This window comes from Saccostrea cucullata, unplaced genomic scaffold (genome assembly GCF_032062105.1).
Source record: "Saccostrea cucullata isolate Sc308-1 unplaced genomic scaffold, CSIRO_AGI_Scuc_v1 ctg2443, whole genome shotgun sequence".
In the NCBI taxonomy this organism is placed as follows: domain Eukaryota; kingdom Metazoa; phylum Mollusca; class Bivalvia; order Ostreida; family Ostreidae; genus Saccostrea; species Saccostrea cuccullata.
In genome coordinates this window covers 58,224-77,077 of record NW_026918477.1, presented here as the reverse complement: position 1 = coordinate 77,077, position 18,854 = coordinate 58,224, and the positions used below count along the sequence as shown (strand labels likewise).

The following is an 18,854-nucleotide window of genomic DNA, read 5'->3' as shown; positions in this document are numbered from 1 at the left end:
TCGATGTTAGAATGTAAGAAATTGTTTATTAAAATATTTTTATTTAAATTATAAAAATGTAAAAAAGAAGAAAACCATTTTACTGTATCAAATGAAGGCATAATTACATACGTTCACAGAATTTTTGCTGTCCATGTTCTTTCGTGATAACTCAAATATTGATAAGGGTACCCTACATCAGATATGTATGATGGCATTGTGGATGGTTTGCTATGGTGTCCGGATAGGGCTTTGCGTAAGCAAGGATATTAGGCCAATGATCTAAGTACATATTTATGAAAAAGAAAGCTGCCTTTTCCCAAACGGATAGTTACTGGGCCTGCGCTTTTTTAGCTTAAAGTCTATCATGTATCTCGGTTAACACTTCTCTATCTTGTTGTTGGCGTGGAATCATGACCTAAAGAAGGATATGGAAATAACGAACAGCACTCAATCTCAACGTCCATCAAACAAACACACAAAATAAGAGCAGAGCAAACACGGACCTCCGAAACATCAGAGGTGGGATCAGGTGCCATGGAGGAGCGAGCATCCCCCGCCGACCGGTCACACCCGCCGTGTGCTCGTTGTCACAACCAGGAAACAACGGAAAAAACCCGTGGTCAACTCAGTGTACAAACAATGGACCAACAATTGGTATGAAAAACGCCAGTCAGCACCCCACTCAATGACAAACTGTATCTGCCGACAAGGTCACTGCATCGACCATAGAATTCACGAAATGATGACTTTAAACGAGACTGTTGATATTGTTTCTGACCTAGCTGGTAATTCCTTTGGGTGAGTAAGTTTTTCAAACCCTGCATTTGGTGCACCATTTCTGTACAGATATTTTAATAAATGTGTGATTTTTACCTCTGAATACTTTTTACTCCTGGAGCAACTTTTTTTCTGTTTGTGTCTGAATCTTCCCTCTACTGGATGTTTAGAGAACCGAGTTAGAAAAACTGTCCTCTTCCTGTCATACTCCGAAAGTGCCGACCACAGGTCTTTCAAATGCTGAACTTGTGCTGTGGTCATTGTGGCCTTGTCTTTAAGTGTTACCAAGAAGTCGGCCAAGGTAAGCACTTTTGTGTATCCAGGAATGTTGTCTGGCCCCACTGTGTCCTGAAAATAGAATTATACAAATGCTAATCACATAATACATATGTAATGAAGGAAACATTATACAACTGAAATGTTGATCTAAACAACATTTAATATAAAGAACACAGACAATAAATGAACATATCTTTGAAAACATTTACCTCATCAGATCCATGTCCTTCAGGTGAGTCTCTCTCAAGCAGGGGGATGGTAGGGACCTAAACTAAAATGAGGGGAACATAAATACAAGTAGGTTTCACTTAAAACAAATAGTTTTAATATTCAAATACACTTATTATACCATGAATTTAATGTTTTAAAAATAAGATACTAAACAGTTATTGAAAGAAGATAAATCTGCTTATTTCAATAAATTTTAAATTTAAAGATATCAGAGCAATTTAGACATACACGTGCCTTCATCTTTCTGCACCATCAGCTGTCTGTACTCCGTGTCTGAGGGAATATGAAGGATTGTTTGGGGAGTTGGTGAGTGTGTGGAATCCTGGGTCTCATGTTCTACCCTTGTAAAATCAGGACCCAAGTCCAAAATATCTGTAGTGGGATCCGTCACATCATCCAGCTCTTCAAATCCTTCATCTGCCTCAGGATCACGGTACATCTCCATGTCCTCGGTATCAGGGCCCTCTAACAGCTGTCTGGCTGTGCTGGTGTAATCTGCTACACCTTCTCCAGTTTGGGAGTAAAGATACTCAATTCCAATTAGCTCCCCTTTTGGGAAAAACAATTTATAAAGAATATCACTAAAATATTATGAAGAACCACTGTTATGTAATTAATTTGAAAGGTTGTATAGGCTGAAAGCATATTTTCAAATCCTGAATCAAAATCTGAAGTTAACATATATTTTTTTAAATTCAATTTTCATGATATTTTAAATATAATTTTCTTCCAGTAAAGTAAAGCATTTATCATCATATAATGATTACCAGTATATTTTCCGGGTGGTTTGTAGTCTTGGAACATATCTTTTCCCAAAACCTCCTGCGACAGCCTATTTACTGCATTCTTCAGAGGTCCACTGTACGTCATTGGATTCTGTTGCTGACTATCAAGCACTGCAGAACTCTGCCGGTCAGTATTCCACCTGAAAAGGCCATCCAACACACACACCTGGAAATTGATGTCCTTCGCAAGGGTTCCTATGGAAATTCAAAGCTGACTTTTTAATATAAAATAAAAGCATATCATTCTGAAATTAAAAAGTCAAATTCTTGTTTGAAATTTTATACTTAACTGGAATAAACCTGTTCATATGGAGGTGGAAACTTTCCAGAGAAGTTGAGCCTCTTGCACACCTGTAAACAGGTAGCATGAGGTTGCCTTTCTTCAACGTATTCACCTGGGTGTAAAGCTGCAGATCAGGGGGATCCTGGATACAGTCTACATGACGACTCTGGACATCCCAAAGCTGCTTCATTCTCCTACTGTCAATAAGGGGTGCTCCTTGGGTATCGCAGCCATTAGAACCATCCAAAGATTCCAGCAGACTAGATATCAGTCTTGATGTTTCTGCTGTCCCTCGGGTCACCCTTCGACAGTGTTGTTGGAGCTCGCTGGAAGACAACTTTCGAAAGACGTCATCATGTGTGGGGTTGGGAATACCTTCTGGACCATCTCATCCCGCTTTGCAGTCTTCAGTAGATTAAGGACACCCTCGTCATACTTGAAAATGCACTGCTTCAGTTTCCCCATGAATACACTGTACAGCTGATGTTTATCAGTTGTACAACCAGAGGGAAAGCGACGCATGAAGTGCCAAATGTCCTAGAATATTACATGATAATATGTATATCTATTTGACATTTTAATTCATACATAACTTAGGGATTTAATGCTTATGTGTTTTTATTCAACTATTCTTTTTTATTTTTACTAAGAAAACCTTAAAGTAATTGCACTATTAAAATATTACATTCATATAATTGATATGTAATGTATTTTTTAAAGACAATTGATCAAAGCAGGAAAAAGAGAACATGATAATGTTAGTTAATTCTTTAAAGTATAATATTGATACCTTATATGAAGGAAAGGCCATGCACCAAAGTACTTCCGTACAGAGGAGGTTCCACAGCAGTCCCTATCAACATAGAGGGCCTTCGGAGGAGAAACTTCACCATTCCGGTACCGTGCAACAAGGCCATCAATCATTGGCTTCAAGCTTAACCCTTCACCAACAGTTAAGACCGACATCAACACCTGTCCGTGTTCATTGCCAATGTTTGTGGCCCACATGGCGGTCTTCCTCCCTTTTCCTTTAATGTAATTAAGATCATTAGTTTAATATGAAAGGATACATTAAGAAATTCTCTGACACTCTTCCAGAAAAACTAATTTAAGCACAGTCAAACCTTGTTATTTCAAACTCTTGTGACCAAGAAAAAGTTTTGAGATATCAGAAGATGATCTAAAATCATAGATAATAAAAGAGTTTGAAATTACATGTAAAGGAATAAAATAAAAAAAAAATAAGAAAATGGCATTTATTTTATTAGGTTATCTTTAAAAAAATGTTTGGTTGCCCTCTTCCGACCGAATAGGTAAATATGGATTGACTCAAAACTTAACATCACCTCCAAGAAGTAAATTTTAGAAGGCATTCTAGAAAATAGATTTTGAATTTAGCATTTTGAAATTTATTCAAAACAACTTTTTCGCCTACCTACCCACTACTAATTTTATCATCCTGAGTCAGGAGAGGGCAAGCAAACAATATTTTACCTGCAAGTTTATTCGTGATCTTCTTCGTTGAATCCATCTTCAGTATATTACCAAACTGGGATGTCAGGTGAGCTTTGATGTAATCTACTCGTTGAAGAACATCCAGCTGATATACCTTCATGAACCAACTGTATCCTGGAATTTCTGCAGGAATCGGAGGCTCGCTAAACTGTGTCGGCACAAAGAAACCCCTGTCTACTGAAGCTTTGAATTCCCTGCAATTAGAAAGATACATTTGTAATTTGATAAGATATGACTCACCATGTTGTTCTCTTACCTGTTTCCTGACTGCACTGCTGCTGTTACCAAGTCCCCTCTGTCGCATTAGGCGAACAACTTTCAGGTCACAGGTATTCTTAAGGGTAAGGATGCAGGGAAAGGTGGATCTTGTGGCGTTGTCCAGTTGGTCAAGTACACCTTCACTCCAGCTGATGACTGTTGGCATTTAAAAAAATCAATTGTATAAACTTTTTTTAGGATTATAATCATAAATTAGAAAAAAAATTAAATATTTGGCTATCTTGATTCTAAAAGAAAAGTTACAGGAAGGAGTTTCAATGATAAGTAAATACATACTAAATTAAGTTTTGTCTCATGTAACAGATAATTACAAATTATTTCCCTACACATATGGATACAAAATATATTGTTCAAATATTGTTAACTTAATCATATCAATAAAATCAATCATGGTAATAAAATAATCTTAAGTCTATTAGAGGTTAAGGTACCATAATTTTATGTATTTACCTTTCTTCCCACACTTCGAACAAACCAAATTCTCTGCTGCCATATTGTAGTAGGAATCCACATCTAAAACCCTCCTGGTTTTCTGATGTACACCAGAATTGGTCAATATACCACTACAGTCACTGTGAGGGCAGTGAAACTGCACATGAAACAAGTGGCGAGGCATCCACAAAAACAGCCGATGACCAAAGTATCGATCTGGTTTGTTCAACACACCACGGGATAGGCTGGGTTGGGGAGGATCATACCACAACTTGGTTACCCTGCTGAAATCAAATTCAGCACCTCGTTTCCCAGCATGGAAGAAGGTTTCCGATATCCAATGGTGATCTATCTCAGGAAGTGTCTTCTTCCAACCCACAAGAAGGTCGACATGGTCTAATTCTGTTCCTATAAATATGTTTTATAAGTACTGGCAAAATTTATCAGAAACACTTTTAATTTGAATGTATCAGGACTTTGATACTTAGAATAGATTAACTCTGGCCCTTTAAAAAAAGTTTTGCAAACCTTCAAAAGTAATTGGAAACAGCATTTTACCTGCTGATGTACTAGGCTGTTGTTGATGGGAGGGTGTTGTCAGTAGATTCCTCTCTTTGGCAGCAGACAAACTTGAAGAGTTAGGAACTGTAGAAGAGGAGCTGGAAACCATACTCATGGAACTAGAAGATCCACTTGAGGAGCTGACAACTCGACTCAAGGAGCTGGTAGCTCCACTTGAGGAGCTGACAACTCGACTCAAGGAGCTGGTAGCTCCACTTGAGGAACTGACAACTCGACTCAAGGAGCTTGTGACAGCTACATTCAAGCTGGTTCCAGAGCATGTAGACTTACTGCTCACTACTGTAAAAAACAAAAATAATGAACATGTAGGACTAGAAAAATATGGTTACAAAAACTAAACAGTAAAACTCAGATTTAGGAAGTCAATGGGACATTTGAAATTACTAAGCTATAACATCTGTTATGTCCATATAAGGAATTCATTAAATTTACATAGGTGGGGATCCAAAATAACTTTGCCATATCATGAATTTGCAATATCCGTGTTTGCAGTAAACAAGTTTTCCTGTATGTGTTCTTGAAATGAGTTATGCTAAAACACAAATATTATCCTTTAAAACTTACCAGGTACAGAAACTTCTTTCCTTGAAGCAGAAGAAAGATTTGGTGTTGGCTTGAGACGTTGTGCTTCTATGAAATGAAAATTTAGAAATTTAAGATTTTGTTACAATACATGACCATAATTAAAAACATGTGTCTAATGGTGAAGACTTTGGCTAAATCAGGATAATTTTAAAACTGGCCTATTTGAAGAAATAAAAAGATAAAGGAAGCATGTAAGTTAATGATATTTAAAAAAGTTAAATAGAAGATAATAAACTCCTTTCTTTTTGGGGAGGATTATATTCTTAATGTATTCCAAGGAGAGATGAGTACAGAGGCAATTAAGGATTTAAGAAAGATATAATAAGATATTGTGAATTAAAACAATGGGAAAAGAATAACATACTTTTTGTTTAAAAATTGAAAGAAAGCAGGGACCACATTATATAAACATGAAGTTACATATTATAAAAAGCATGGATTTACATTCAATCAAAGCTCATTTAAAGCTATATTATAGTCAAACTCATATATTTAAGAGTGGTTATTTAATAATATACTAGTACATGTAATTAAAATGAGATATTTTGGACTTTTGCTGATTTACATATACTTATTTCAAACTGTGATTTCATCAATGAAACATATAAGAATGAAATTATGCCACTGAATTCTTTGAGTATTAACCAAAAAAATCAATAAGGCCAAGCTTAAAAAATTCTTTGTTTGCAGTTGCTGACCTATAATTTTTAGACTGGGTTAGTAGGTAGGCATTTTTTTTTTTAAATCAGATTTTTGTTAGATAACAATTAAAAGAGGTTTTCATACACCTACTAGACATAAATAAGCTCACCTCTTGTTATAAACTAATGAATGATAAAAAATGTGTCAAAACTTGAAAACGAAACTGTTTCAATATTCTGATTTTTTTTTTAAAAATCAAATTACCAAATGGTTAAAAAAAGTTTGGGTTGGAGGCATTTTCAGTGGGTCGGTAGACAACTGCAAACAAACAAAATTTTATTTTAGGCCTAATGTAGAAACATTTTTAATAGTGTTTAGAATTCACACCATACCGACTTTATAGCTAGGACACACCAAAGCCAGACAGACACATGAACAAATAAAGCCCACTTATAAGACACAAGTACTTTTTACTCATTATTATCCATACTTACTGCTGCAGACCTATAAAACATATTTCATTAAAAGTTTTATCAGCATTAAAGCATTTCTATAATACATGTACACACTGAATTGACCACGGGTTTTTTCCCGTTATTTCTTGATTATGACAATGAGCACACGGTGGGTGTGACCGGTCGGCAGGGGATGCTCACTCCTCCATGGCACCTGATCCCACCTCTGATGTTTCGGAGGTCCGTGTTTGCTCTGCTCTTATTTTGTATATTTGTTTAATGGACGTTGAGATTGAATACTGTTCGTTATTTCCATATCCTTATGTATACACTATACCACAATAAAAATACAGTCAAACCTCATTATCTAGAACTTGTTGGGTATTTGGAATTGAGAAAAAATTGAGATATTTTAGGATTTGACAAACTAAAGGAAAAATTACTTAAAGTGTTTTTAAGAAATAAGGTATCATTTGTTGAGTTTTATTGGGATGTAAAACGGGTTGGTTACGTGATCAAATCTCATAAAGCCCGAAAGGCTTTATGGAAGATTTGATCATGTGCCAACCCGTCACTATCAAACTACGTAGATCGATTATGACTAAACAATCAATTTATGGTCACATGACCAACTTGTTTTACGGATATGTAAAAACGCCTTGTTCAAAAAGTGTTATATAACGGAAAACATTTTCAAATGTAAATATTGGACTTTAAATGATCTCAACGTACATATATCCAGTAAAACATGCTTAAAACAATGTACTGGGAGTCATATGATTTTGCGTCATAAAGACCTCAAGTGTAAAATCATTATTTGGCAATACACTTGTTTTTTAATTTTAAAAAGCCCACTTGGTTTGTATCAATGTCACCCTACCTCTACTTTTAGCTTCCATATCTTCTAAGCATGCAACCAAGTCACTGTCATCATCTTTCATCTGTTCCTCTGTCTCTGGCATCTTCAAAACTGGTTTGGAAATACCTTGCAACAAATATTTATATAACTACATGTCCCTTGGATGAAAACAAATTCATAAATAATATGACTGCCGTCATGAGAAAAGGGCCCTTATCTTTTGACGTCACAATGCTCAGAAAACGACGTCAAAGTCGCGCTATTGTAAACACGGAAGTAATTTTTGTTGACTGCATTTCGTAAACAAGAAATAAAATTGAATTTCAAAGTGTAACAAAAATTTGAAGCTTGATGCGGACATTTTTTTAATAGGCATATGATATGATTACAATTTAGTACGTAAATTTATTCATAATTTTGTTTAAATATTTAATTGATGCTGATATACGGGACATTGGACATGCACAAATTGCTAGCTCTGGAACAGCGATTAAAACGATGTCTATGCATGACGAAATATGAAGATGCTGTTTTTTGTTTTCTGGGCAATTTACAAATACTTTAATTTGAATTCATGTTAAGAAGTCTCAATATCAAAAGTATTTTCCATGTACTAGACTAGTATATTTTTGTCAGAGAGAGAGGATAGAGAAGAGCGAGCGAGAGGTCTATGCACATATAGTAATTACCGTTTTTATAAGAGCTACTTTTTCCCTGAAAATATATGTGTTACCATAATGTAATAATGTAAAACATACAGAATGTATTTAGTCATTTTAATTTTAATCCATAGTTAATTACACTGATGTACCCCGATAGCCAGCCTTCGATGAACTGTCGATTTTAATTTTTTTAAAGGGGTGGGGGGGGGGGGGGTAAGAAGACAAGCCAAACAAAAATCTCCGGATAAAAAGACCGGTAAATGTTTAGCTAAGAAACATAATCCCTCTTTTATTAGATAAAGATACTGGTAACATGGGAGATCCAAACCTACATCAACAGTAAATAACTTACTTTAGTTTTAATAACTTACCTTTTACTAAATTAACAGTAATAGAGAGAATGATAAGGGAAAAAAATACGGATGATAGGGATGACACAATTTTGTTAAATTAAATTTTGTTTCAAATACTAATCTAAAATGATCAAATAAATACATTCAAAGGAATTGTATGGTAGAAATTACTTTTGTTTCAAATTTCTGAAATTTTTCCGATGAAATGGTTGAATGAAAATCAAATTTTGCAATATGTTAAGAAATTAAATACAACTACTGTAGACTTTTCCCAAAAGCATTATACCCAATGTTGAAGAAATAAACAATATTACATCGACAATGATAATATGAATGAGGAACCAAAAGGAAAAATAAAACTATAGATTAAGCAAAAAGACGTACGAATTTCCGAATATCATATATATGGCTACATCTCTTGAGAATACATTCACCGAAAGAGCAAAAAGTATGTAACAAATTATAATTTCCAAAAGTTATGAACATTTTTAGAATTTTTAAAAACTTTAATGAGCGTGAAATATTATTATATAACTGACTGTTGAATTCTTGATATGAAATAAATAAACCACATTTTGCGTTGAAATCTTCAACTCTGATACATATATCAAAATACTCCGCATATCTTGACATTAATTTCTTAAAGTTCCGTTGAAATCGAGATAAGACTTCATCTTGTAATCCTTACATGACCCTACGGAAAGTAATTAATAAAGAAACACAAATTTTTCTTTCTTTAAAGAAAATATTGATCATTACAATCGCAGCAAGTAGCAACAGGGGTAGGGGTGGAGTTTACATTTAAAGCCCCCCCCCCCCCCCCACACCATCACCACCACACACAAACACACACGTACACACTCTTTGTTGTAGCATAGTCAAATTCGTGCACTATAGGGCTAAAGAATAAGGCAGTGTTTTATGTTTGATTAAAGGTCAAGTACGGAATTTTTTGTAAAATTGGAATAATATACACATAATTGTCTGCCGGTCTCATATGATTTCAATTCCCATAGCTGTTTAGTAATAAACCGCCTGCTAAGACTTCTGCTGCGCGATTTAAATTTACCTGGGCTATAAATATTTTTTTAGTGACGCGAGTTATCGCCCATAACGTATTACGTCATCAGAGACAACTTTTGACTGCAGCGACTGAGCGAGAGAAAGAGAGATTAGCTGTTAACTGGTTGTTTACAAGTGCTTTTTAAAAAATCTTTCTAGGGTTATGGTGCAGTGCTTAGTTTTGAATTGTTATGTAAAATTAATACAGAGTGTCAAGTTTATTTCTTTTCTCGAGCGACCCAAAAGAGGTAGAGAACACAGTATACAGTCGTTTGACTGGTAACGTATATTTGCCAGTATCGAATATTATTTTGTATTTAAATTTTCAAGAAAAACATACAGACGGGTTAAAAAGAAATATCACAGGGTAAATACATGTACAATAAAAGGATGATTATTCAATCTCTGTGTTGTGTTTTTGTATTATCTGCATGATTATTTCCCACAGTATTTACAATTTGAAACAATGACCTAGATTTTAACACGCGGAAATGCAAGTAAAAGAAAACGAGTGTGTAAACAAATTCGTCTAAATGATTTTTTCCAATATTTTCTATCCAGATTGAGCTTGTTATCAATTTTTAAGATAAATATAACATGACAGAATATCATATGAAACAATAAATGACTTTTTAATGAAATTTTAACATCCAAACTCACCACGTGTTGTTTTCTTAGTTACGAATCACGGATTTTTTGAAGAACGAAAAATGCCGTTTTACGGGATGCAAAACAAGAAAAGCTGACAGAAGTGTAAATACTATCAAAACAATTTACAAACAAAAATATCCCATGATAATTATGTCTCAGAGATTTTCGATTTAATTTCAATAACCCATGAAATGTTTCTCAATACATACTAAATGTTTCATATTGTATAGTTATAGAAAAATAATCATTTCAATCAACAAGTAATACTTATATACTTTGTGTAGAATCTTCTTTGAGGTATATATTTCTACAATAATTTTGACCAACTGGTTTCATTTATTAAGTCGGCAACAATAGAAGGCACCTGATTCGTTACTGAAAAGTCGATTCGAAACTATGAAAATAGGGGGGGGGGGGTCTTGTTTTTGACAGCTCTTTACCTGTACCACTCATTTTTTGAAATTTTGGTACCACCTATTTAAAAAGCTTAGAAATACAAATTAAACAACAACAAAGAAAATTAAATTTGAAAATTCAAAGATGTGGGTGGTGAGTAAGACGTAATAAGAAACCGAGTCGTTACTGTTAATAGGACTGTACCACATCGTTTGTGTACAGCGCATTTACAAGCATCCGCAAAATTTCAATACATGAATTTAATAATTTAGATAGTTTAACTAAATATTATAAATCCAATTTATAATTTAGTTAAACTATCTGTAAGCAAGCAGAGAAAAAAATACACACGTATCTGGAAAATACAGTGACCATAAGCATTATTTTCTCAAACCAGATCAATTAATTTTATACGGATTTTTATTTGTATGGTTATGTTTTGTTAGGGGGGGGGGTCGAACTTCGGTACCAAAGTTTTTTTCCAAACATACTTTCCCCATTTTTAACCTGTACTAAGACGTACCTGTGAAAAGGGGGAGGGGCTAAACCTACGAAGATATGTTCAATGTCTATACGAAATATATATTTGGAAAAGAAGCTAAGCCCCCCCCCCTCTCCCCCCAAGCCCCCCGGCCCCGGTTCCGACGCCTGTGAAGGCACAAGTAAAATTACATTTTGTGTGTGTGAGGGTGTGTGTGTGTGTGTGTTTGTTTTGGTTTGTTTTATAAAAAGTTGGAGAGGCGGGGGGGGGGGGGGGGGCATGAGAAACTATATTGAAATAAAGGACATAAACTCACGAGAAAGGTTTATTTATAGTTCTCTGTGTAAAGTTATCCTCTGCAGGATTGTGCATAGTTATAGGTTTCTATGGTGAGACTGGAGAAGGACTAGTACTGGTGGGGATTACCTGAAGTATGGTCATTCTCTAAACTGAAAAACGCACAATCTGCTTGCATAGAACGACATATATATATGATTGACAGGGATGTTTTATAATTTGAGATATTTTACACTCTTGAAAATTTTTTTATTAAAAAAAGAGGGGGGGGGGGTATCGATCCATACTTCATGCGCATTTGCAAAAACCTTATCCGGACCGTAAAAATAGAGTGAACAATGTCACGCTTTATGTCAAGCTTAACAGGAACTCTTGGGAAAATGCTGAGGAAATTAAAGCTGTTTTTTATAATGCCCTGACGACGAAGATTTTGCTGCTCCGTGGCTTTATGATATGTCTTGATAAATCACCAAACATTGATACCAATTTACAACATTTTAATATGAAATTTTGAAGACTTTTTAGGTAAAGAATCGTTTATACAGTGTACATGTATTAAATGTGACATTTTGCCTGATTATGCCATCAAATATTTTTTTCTGTGCAACCAGTCCACGTATTTTTTGAGCGGCCATCGTAATTTCTATAGCAGGATTCTCTTGTTCTTTTATTTAGATTTCGGAAATTAATTTCGAATTTTCATTTTTATTTAAAAATGAGACATGTTCGCATGCTGAATATATAGGTTTTTTCTCATAATTTTGATTGAAATGGGGGGGGTTACAATTTGAAGCAACCACAAGCGGCCACAGAGTTATTTGCTGATCACTTTTAACTTTGCTAATTATTGTTTACATGGTTTCACAGCTGACTATCAATACTCATCCAGTCTACTAGTTTTATAATAAGTAATCCAATGAATAAAACAACGCATTCTACATAGATGCAAATAATGCGCTAAAGTTTCGATTTTCATTTTGAACATTTCTGAATATCTGTTTTTAATTTATTTTCAATACAAAAAAAACAACACATCATTGCTTCTTGGAGATTCTCCCGATTTACTTTCAGTATTCTCGGATTCTAACTTCGATGACATTTCCATGTAGGCAGGCCTTACATATTCTGATTGCTTCGTAATCACTAATGGGCTCAAACTTAATTGGTTGAATCTGTAAACTCAAGTATGTCTTCGAGTTTACCGTCAATAACACGTTTCAGCGTTAAAACTATTCATTTTATTCAGTTATTTGCTGTTTATAGAATAGCGCCTATACAGCAATTGTCTCTGATGACGTCATGAAAAAGAGCGATAACTCTATCGCCCATGTCTATAAATAACGATATTTGAACAGGTATTTTGCGTCTTCATCTGGATTTTTTTTTTAAACAAACACATCATAAACTTTCATTTAATGCTTTTAATGAATTATAAACATTATTTTTAAGATCTATTTTTACCGTACTTGACCTTTAAGAAAATTTGATACTAAAAGAAGTTTGAACCTACCCACCCCCTTTCTGCCCAACGGCGAAATTGGATTCGAGTTTCGACACCCCCCCCCTTTTTTAAGGTAAATTTATTCATTTTTTTCTGCCTGAACCATCCCCCAAATTTTTCAAAGGAGTTAGTGTGGGGACAGGCGAAGGTACGAGTCAAATGTTTTTATTTGGGGATATGTTTGGTACAACTAGGAAAAAATGGTCTGCCTTTAGTAAGTATAATATTTCAGCGAAAGAGAGTCAGATTAGAGCGGTATAATATTTACTTAATTAACAGCATCGCCTCAGACAAAAGCATTAAGGTACACTGTATGTTGTACATAATAGTTCATCATTGGATAAGACAATCGCATCGAAATTTTGAAAAGCTTATATCAAATTAATTAGCCATTCACGGAGGAAAATGAATACTAAGTAGATGACTGTTCGTTGCCGTGAAAAATTGTTTCGCTTGTCAAGGAAAATTTGGTGATTGAAAGTGCCTACATACCCGGTATACAACTGAAAAAAATATAGCTCCCCCAACTGAATGGCTTCCTAAGGGCCAGCCGTTCTTGCGTAAAAATACAGTGGACCTTCAGATATCCGGAAGCCAGATATCCGGATGTATCCGAACGATTTTTCATCAGGACGAAAGTTTTATTAACTGGTAATTCCGGTATCCGGACGCTTCACATATCCGGGCAAATTGACTAGGAATCAAAGCAAACGGATTTATGAGGCTCCACTAAGTATACATTCAGTTTGAAATAGATTTCGTCGAAATTTTAACATGGCAATGTAATTTCGCACAGAAAAGTCAAGACCGTTTAGTGTAAATATAATAAAAAGAGATAAGAACAGCACAATTGCCATCTTTTTTTTTTATTATTAAATTATACAATATTAAACATAGATATTTTTTTGAGATCATAGAAGCGGCCCTTGTTAGAAATATACAAATGTTGTGTTCATGTGAAACAGGGTACAGGTGCCACAAAATATATTTTAAGAAAAGGTAAATGAGCAGAAATATTTGTAACCGATTTTTATTGTGATTTAATTTAAAAAAAATAAGAAGTTAAAAGACGGGTTAAATTTGAGGCATAAAGTCAAAGAAAGTTTCAATTTTAGGTATACGGTATATAATTAATTCATTTGTCCTTTATTTGCCAATTTACTACCACGTTTCTACTCCATAACTAAGACAGGCGACGAAATGAATTGTATACACAGTGGAAACCTAGAGCTTTACACATTTTAATTTTTAAATAAAATGTTTAAAAACGTAAAAAAAAAAAATTTAAATCCGCTTGCATGGAAGAAGGGAACATATATTTTTTTAATGAATGTTTATAAAGCAATAAACGTTTTTAAAAACAAGTTTACATATCCTAGCGTATCTGAATTTATTTCTCAATTGAATTTTTGGTGACTGATACAGAAAATTCATGGTGTTTTTTTTTATTATAGTAACAGAAGAAAGTTACTTGCGTGTGTGATTGTGAGTGAATGCTGTCTCACAATTTTTTTTTTATTATCGGGATTGATGTTCTTTTTTCGAGGGGTGCCACTATTTGCTCGTGGTGTCCTTCCGCATGGGATTCTATATCTATGTATATATTTCTTTTAATCTTTAAGTGTTACAAATTCTTTATATATTTTATAAATTGAATTAGATTATTTGACATAAAAAGAATGATTTTTATGGATTTAAACAAATATTATTTCCCTACTGATTATGTTATAAACCGTTCCTACATTTTGTCTAGACCCCCCCCCCTCCCTTTTACGAATTACTAGATCTGCTCTAAAATTAGCATGGAAATAGTAATAACATACGAAATCCCTCCGGAATAGTTGAATACTAGTCGCTTGGAGGAAAAAAAATACTTTCTCATATTTTAAATGCTCAAAACGATTGAGGTTATTTAAATAACACGTGATTTTAAGATTTTTTAGAAAATTGAATAAGACGCAGGCGACGTCATTACGTTTTCAGTGAGTAACGTCAAAGTTATTTTTGAAGCGCCTCACTAAAATGCTCATAAAATATCGAAAAAGTGATATATTTTCAAAATTTATGTATATTTGCATTCAGAAAGAGTCCTGCTATCAAAATTTACCAAAAAGTCAATTTGTGAAAATTTGACCTTAAGGGCCCTTTTCTCGTGACGGCAGTCATATCTTAATTCTTTAATATTTCACAGTATGACCAAATGTATATACAAGTTATATAATATATTTTGTTATAACTTTAAAAAATTCTAACATTTCTGATGCTATAATGAGCAGTTATAAGAAAAAAAATTGATGTTTGACCACATAGTGAGATGTTAGACCTATCCATGAGTCTAGTTAAATTAACAGAAAATATTATAGTGTCAAAGCAGGGTATTCACAATTTTTGTTTTTACGACGTCACAAACTAGTCCGATTTTATATCCTTTTTCAGAAAGAGGACAAAATGGACAAAATTTCAACAATTTTAGCTTTAAAATTTATAGAGCCCAAGTTTGTTCAGGAACAATATTGACATACTTCATCAATATTATCATTCTACACATTATATTAAAATATTGATCCTCAACACACATGCGCTTGTTGACTTTTACTATAAAAATATTGACAAAATATGTACATTTTTCTGTAAAATTCATAAAAACCTGAAATTAACGTCATGTTTGTGATGTCGTTACATACTTATACATTACTTATTAAAATATTCAGTGCTTTGAAGTCAGCATATACTCCCCTGTTTAAAAACTTAATTAAATATATTTTCATCGAAGTTTGATTTTGGGGGCAAATATTGGTTATTACCGAATGAAGTTCTTTGTAGATAACTAACTGGATAAAAGCTAATCAGATAAAGCCCTGAAATTTTCCGTGTTATGTAGCCGTCAAGGAGTAATATGAAAATTAGGCGCATGATTCAAATCCAAGCATTGTTATTGTAAATAAAAATGGCAGCTTAGAAATGGTTTGCATAGGTAGTTTAGTTAAATTTCTTCATATTCTTATGTGTTTTCTATCCCCGAGCCTTGGCGAGGGGATAGAAAACACGTGCACAACGAGTTGGATAAAAATCATATCAAACCACAAACCATGGGAGATTCTTTTTATTCACTATAAATGTGTATTTTTGTCTTTATTTCTAATTCAAAGTTCCCTTTGGGTTACCTCGGACCAAATAACGAAATAAATAATTTTACACTGTATGAAATAGTTCGTACAGAAATAAAAGAAAGTATTTTTGCACTTATTTTTTTTAATTCCTCAATGAAAAGTTAAAATATATCAAATAAAGTAAAATTTGACAAATTAAGTCATGCACATGTATTTGTTTATTTACATTATGTCACGCGGCATAGGCATACATAGTGTTGATACAAAAACGATATAACTTGAGCTATATCAATGGGATAAAGGGCAAAATATGTTATTAAAAGATATCTTTAACTGGAAAAAGAGAAATTAAACTCACTAGACTTTGCTCGTTCTTTTTCCTCTTTCTTCCTCTTCACAAGATGTTTTCCCTCATCAAATATATTTACATATTTTTTGAGGGCCATCTTGTTAAGCCATCTGTCATCTGAACTTTTGGATTCTCCAGAAGTCTCAAGGTCTGCAACGATGAAAGCTACCCATCCTGGTGCATTCTCCAATAACCATTTGAACGTCATTCCCCTGAAACCAATTTGACATTGTTTACTTATTCATTTTAAATGATAAAAGTTAAATATGCAAAATAAATTATAACTTTTCTGTTCCTCTTGAATTAAAGACTTGGATTATAAAATCATCATTGAGCTGCAGACCACAAACAGTATATGCTTAAAATCAATAAAGTGCCAATTATAAAAGATTTTACCTAAACTGTCCAAACTGGATTGTATACTGTCCAAGGAGATGCGTGACATTCGTGACATCCCCACCCTTCCTCTGCACGGCTTGCAGTGCTTCCGCCTTGACCTTGACAACAGTCTTGCACTTTGCCCGATTCTTTTCCCGTCTTTCCTCTTTAACAGCTCTAGCAGCACTGCTGTCACTTAATGTAGGAATGCCAGACGGCAATTTTCGGAAAATGGGTTCCATTCTGAAATGAGATTTCCTTTAGATGCATTTTTGAAATAAAAATATGTTTCCAATTGAAATAATTTTTTGTCATCTTGATCCCGATTTAATTTAAAAAGCAAGAAAATAATATTAGAAATCATTTAGATCAATTAGACACTGATTAGTAGGAATGTAAATAATGAAAGTAATTTTCCATTTTTTTTTTCATTTTTAGACTGATACTTTATGTTCATGATGTAAGTAAATATATTTATAACTTTCAACTTGCATGAAACATTTTTCTTTAGCAAAAAATAATATAAGATACCAATCAATAAATTAATTTAGGCCCTTATTAAAAAAATAATTAGCATATAAACCAACAATATTTAAAAAATTCTACTTCTATGACAACTTAAATGGATATTAAGTCATGAGATTGTAAAATATGATTAGGAATATAAAAAGTAAGATTTTTAAAGCTTATAAACAATTAAACTCCCTTGAAATGTTTAAATAAATCTTGTTATCTACAATATATTTTTTGAATTTTGACTTAATTTTATCCAGCCGATCCAGGGCATCCCTTTCGTTGGGAAAAAAATCCATTATATTCCTTATTTTATAGAGTTTAAATTTCATATTTTTTTTCAAAAGTAAAAATAATGTATTACCGGGATTTCAGACCAATATTGTACCAATATCAACATAACATTTATTCAATTTTCTGAAAATAATAAAAAAAACTTACCTTCACAAAGTCCAGTAGATTGACAATTTAGCAATTCACTAATCTGAAGGCTTTGGAATTAAAATCCTGAAAAATATATCCGCAATAGAATAGCTTTTACAGCATAAAGTTGCTACTTCGTACAATGTTCTTGGGGTACTGATCAATTTCTTCAGGAAATTGAAATTTAAAACAACTTTCAGGTAGTGCACAGGTGTATACACCTGAAACACATGGCCTTACTTCATGCTGTGTATAGTGTTGCACTATGGCACTTTAAAAAGATTCTTGATGATCAGGTTCTTATCATGCATGTATAGTATCATAATCATGACTCTTAATCCTGTGTTCTTAAAACAGATGGCTAGAATCATGCTGTGAAATCTGAAATTGTGGACAGGAAAATGAAGATGATGTATAGACAAAGTTTAACACTTATCCCCTACATCCTGACCCCCAACCAAGTGTTGATTAATATCATACTATGAGAAAGTCTTTAAGAGATAAAATTCCTACTTTTACAACATTACTTCCAAATATTTTATACCAAAACAAAAAAATATCATTTTCTTGACATCCCCCCTCCCCACTTGAGTTATTAAGAGAATTCATGCAAATTACAACTTATCTTTATCAATAACATGTAATACATATGCATAAATAATACACTTGCCTTTCATAGTTCTGATTTTCTTTGTAATTAAACCAATTTGAGTCTAAAACAAATAATTAGGACATTTTTGTTGACAAAATGGATGCTATCGGAGTCTGGTAAATAGCATGCTTCTGATTGGATAAATTGTGGTTTGCAATTCTGGTTTGGTTTTCTCTGATTCGTCAAATTGTGGTTTGGAATCATGGTTTGGTTTCATCTCATTGGATGCAAAAACCTCAATTCATGGTTGAAGTCAAGCGCTACCGTGAACGGTTTGCTTCTATAGAAGATCAGTACATTTATTCCCTCAATCGCCATTGCAAGCCGGAGATTTAAATTG

At 33.6% G+C, this 18,854-nt stretch overlaps 2 protein-coding genes and 1 long non-coding RNA gene across 3 annotated transcripts; all 3 read right to left on the bottom strand.

Moving 5' to 3' along the window:
* Window positions 1-114: 114 nt before the first annotated feature.
* On the bottom strand, window positions 115-1,381 carry LOC134266805 (uncharacterized). The gene is made up of 3 exons (XR_009992039.1): window positions 1,248-1,381; window positions 742-1,107; window positions 115-397 (listed from the first exon to the last, which is right to left on the bottom strand). It is a non-coding gene; the product is annotated as an uncharacterized LOC134266805 (long non-coding RNA).
* A 96-nt stretch (window positions 1,382-1,477) lies between these two features.
* Window positions 1,478-2,866, bottom strand: LOC134266858 (uncharacterized). Its single transcript, XM_062749069.1, has 2 exons — window positions 2,037-2,866; window positions 1,478-1,818 (listed from the first exon to the last, which is right to left on the bottom strand). The coding sequence occupies exons 1-2, from the start codon at window positions 2,137-2,139 to the stop codon at window positions 1,478-1,480; spliced, it is 444 nt and encodes a 147-aa protein (XP_062605053.1). The 5' UTR covers window positions 2,140-2,866.
* A 233-nt stretch (window positions 2,867-3,099) lies between these two features.
* On the bottom strand, window positions 3,100-17,995 carry LOC134266846 (uncharacterized). The gene is made up of 9 exons (XM_062749061.1): window positions 17,881-17,995; window positions 16,945-17,169; window positions 16,558-16,760; window positions 7,708-7,812; window positions 5,710-5,775; window positions 5,122-5,424; window positions 4,582-4,971; window positions 3,832-4,266; window positions 3,100-3,365 (listed from the first exon to the last, which is right to left on the bottom strand). Exons 2-9 carry the CDS (start codon window positions 17,166-17,168, stop codon window positions 3,100-3,102), a joined length of 1,992 nt encoding a protein of 663 aa, XP_062605045.1. The 5' UTR covers window position 17,169; window positions 17,881-17,995.
* Window positions 17,996-18,854: the final 859 nt, after the last annotated feature.

Bases quoted from the DNA above. Each gene is read 5' to 3' on its own strand.
- LOC134266858 (XM_062749069.1), bottom strand. From the start codon at position 2,139: ATGACGTACAGTGGACCTCTGAAGAATGCAGTAAATAGGCTGTCGCAG. The intron at 1,819-2,036 runs GTAATCATTATA...TTTTCCCAAAAG, and splicing joins ACCACCCGGAAAATATACTG to GGGAGCTAATTGGAATTGAG.
- LOC134266846 (XM_062749061.1), bottom strand. From the start codon at position 17,168: ATGGAACCCATTTTCCGAAAATTGCCGTCTGGCATTCCTACATTAAGT. The intron at 5,776-7,707 runs GTAGGGTGACAT...TTCATTTCATAG, and splicing joins TATGGAAGCTAAAAGTAGAG to AAGCACAACGTCTCAAGCCA. The intron at 4,972-5,121 runs GTAAAATGCTGT...ACATATTTATAG, and splicing joins ACAGCCTAGTACATCAGCAG to GAACAGAATTAGACCATGTC.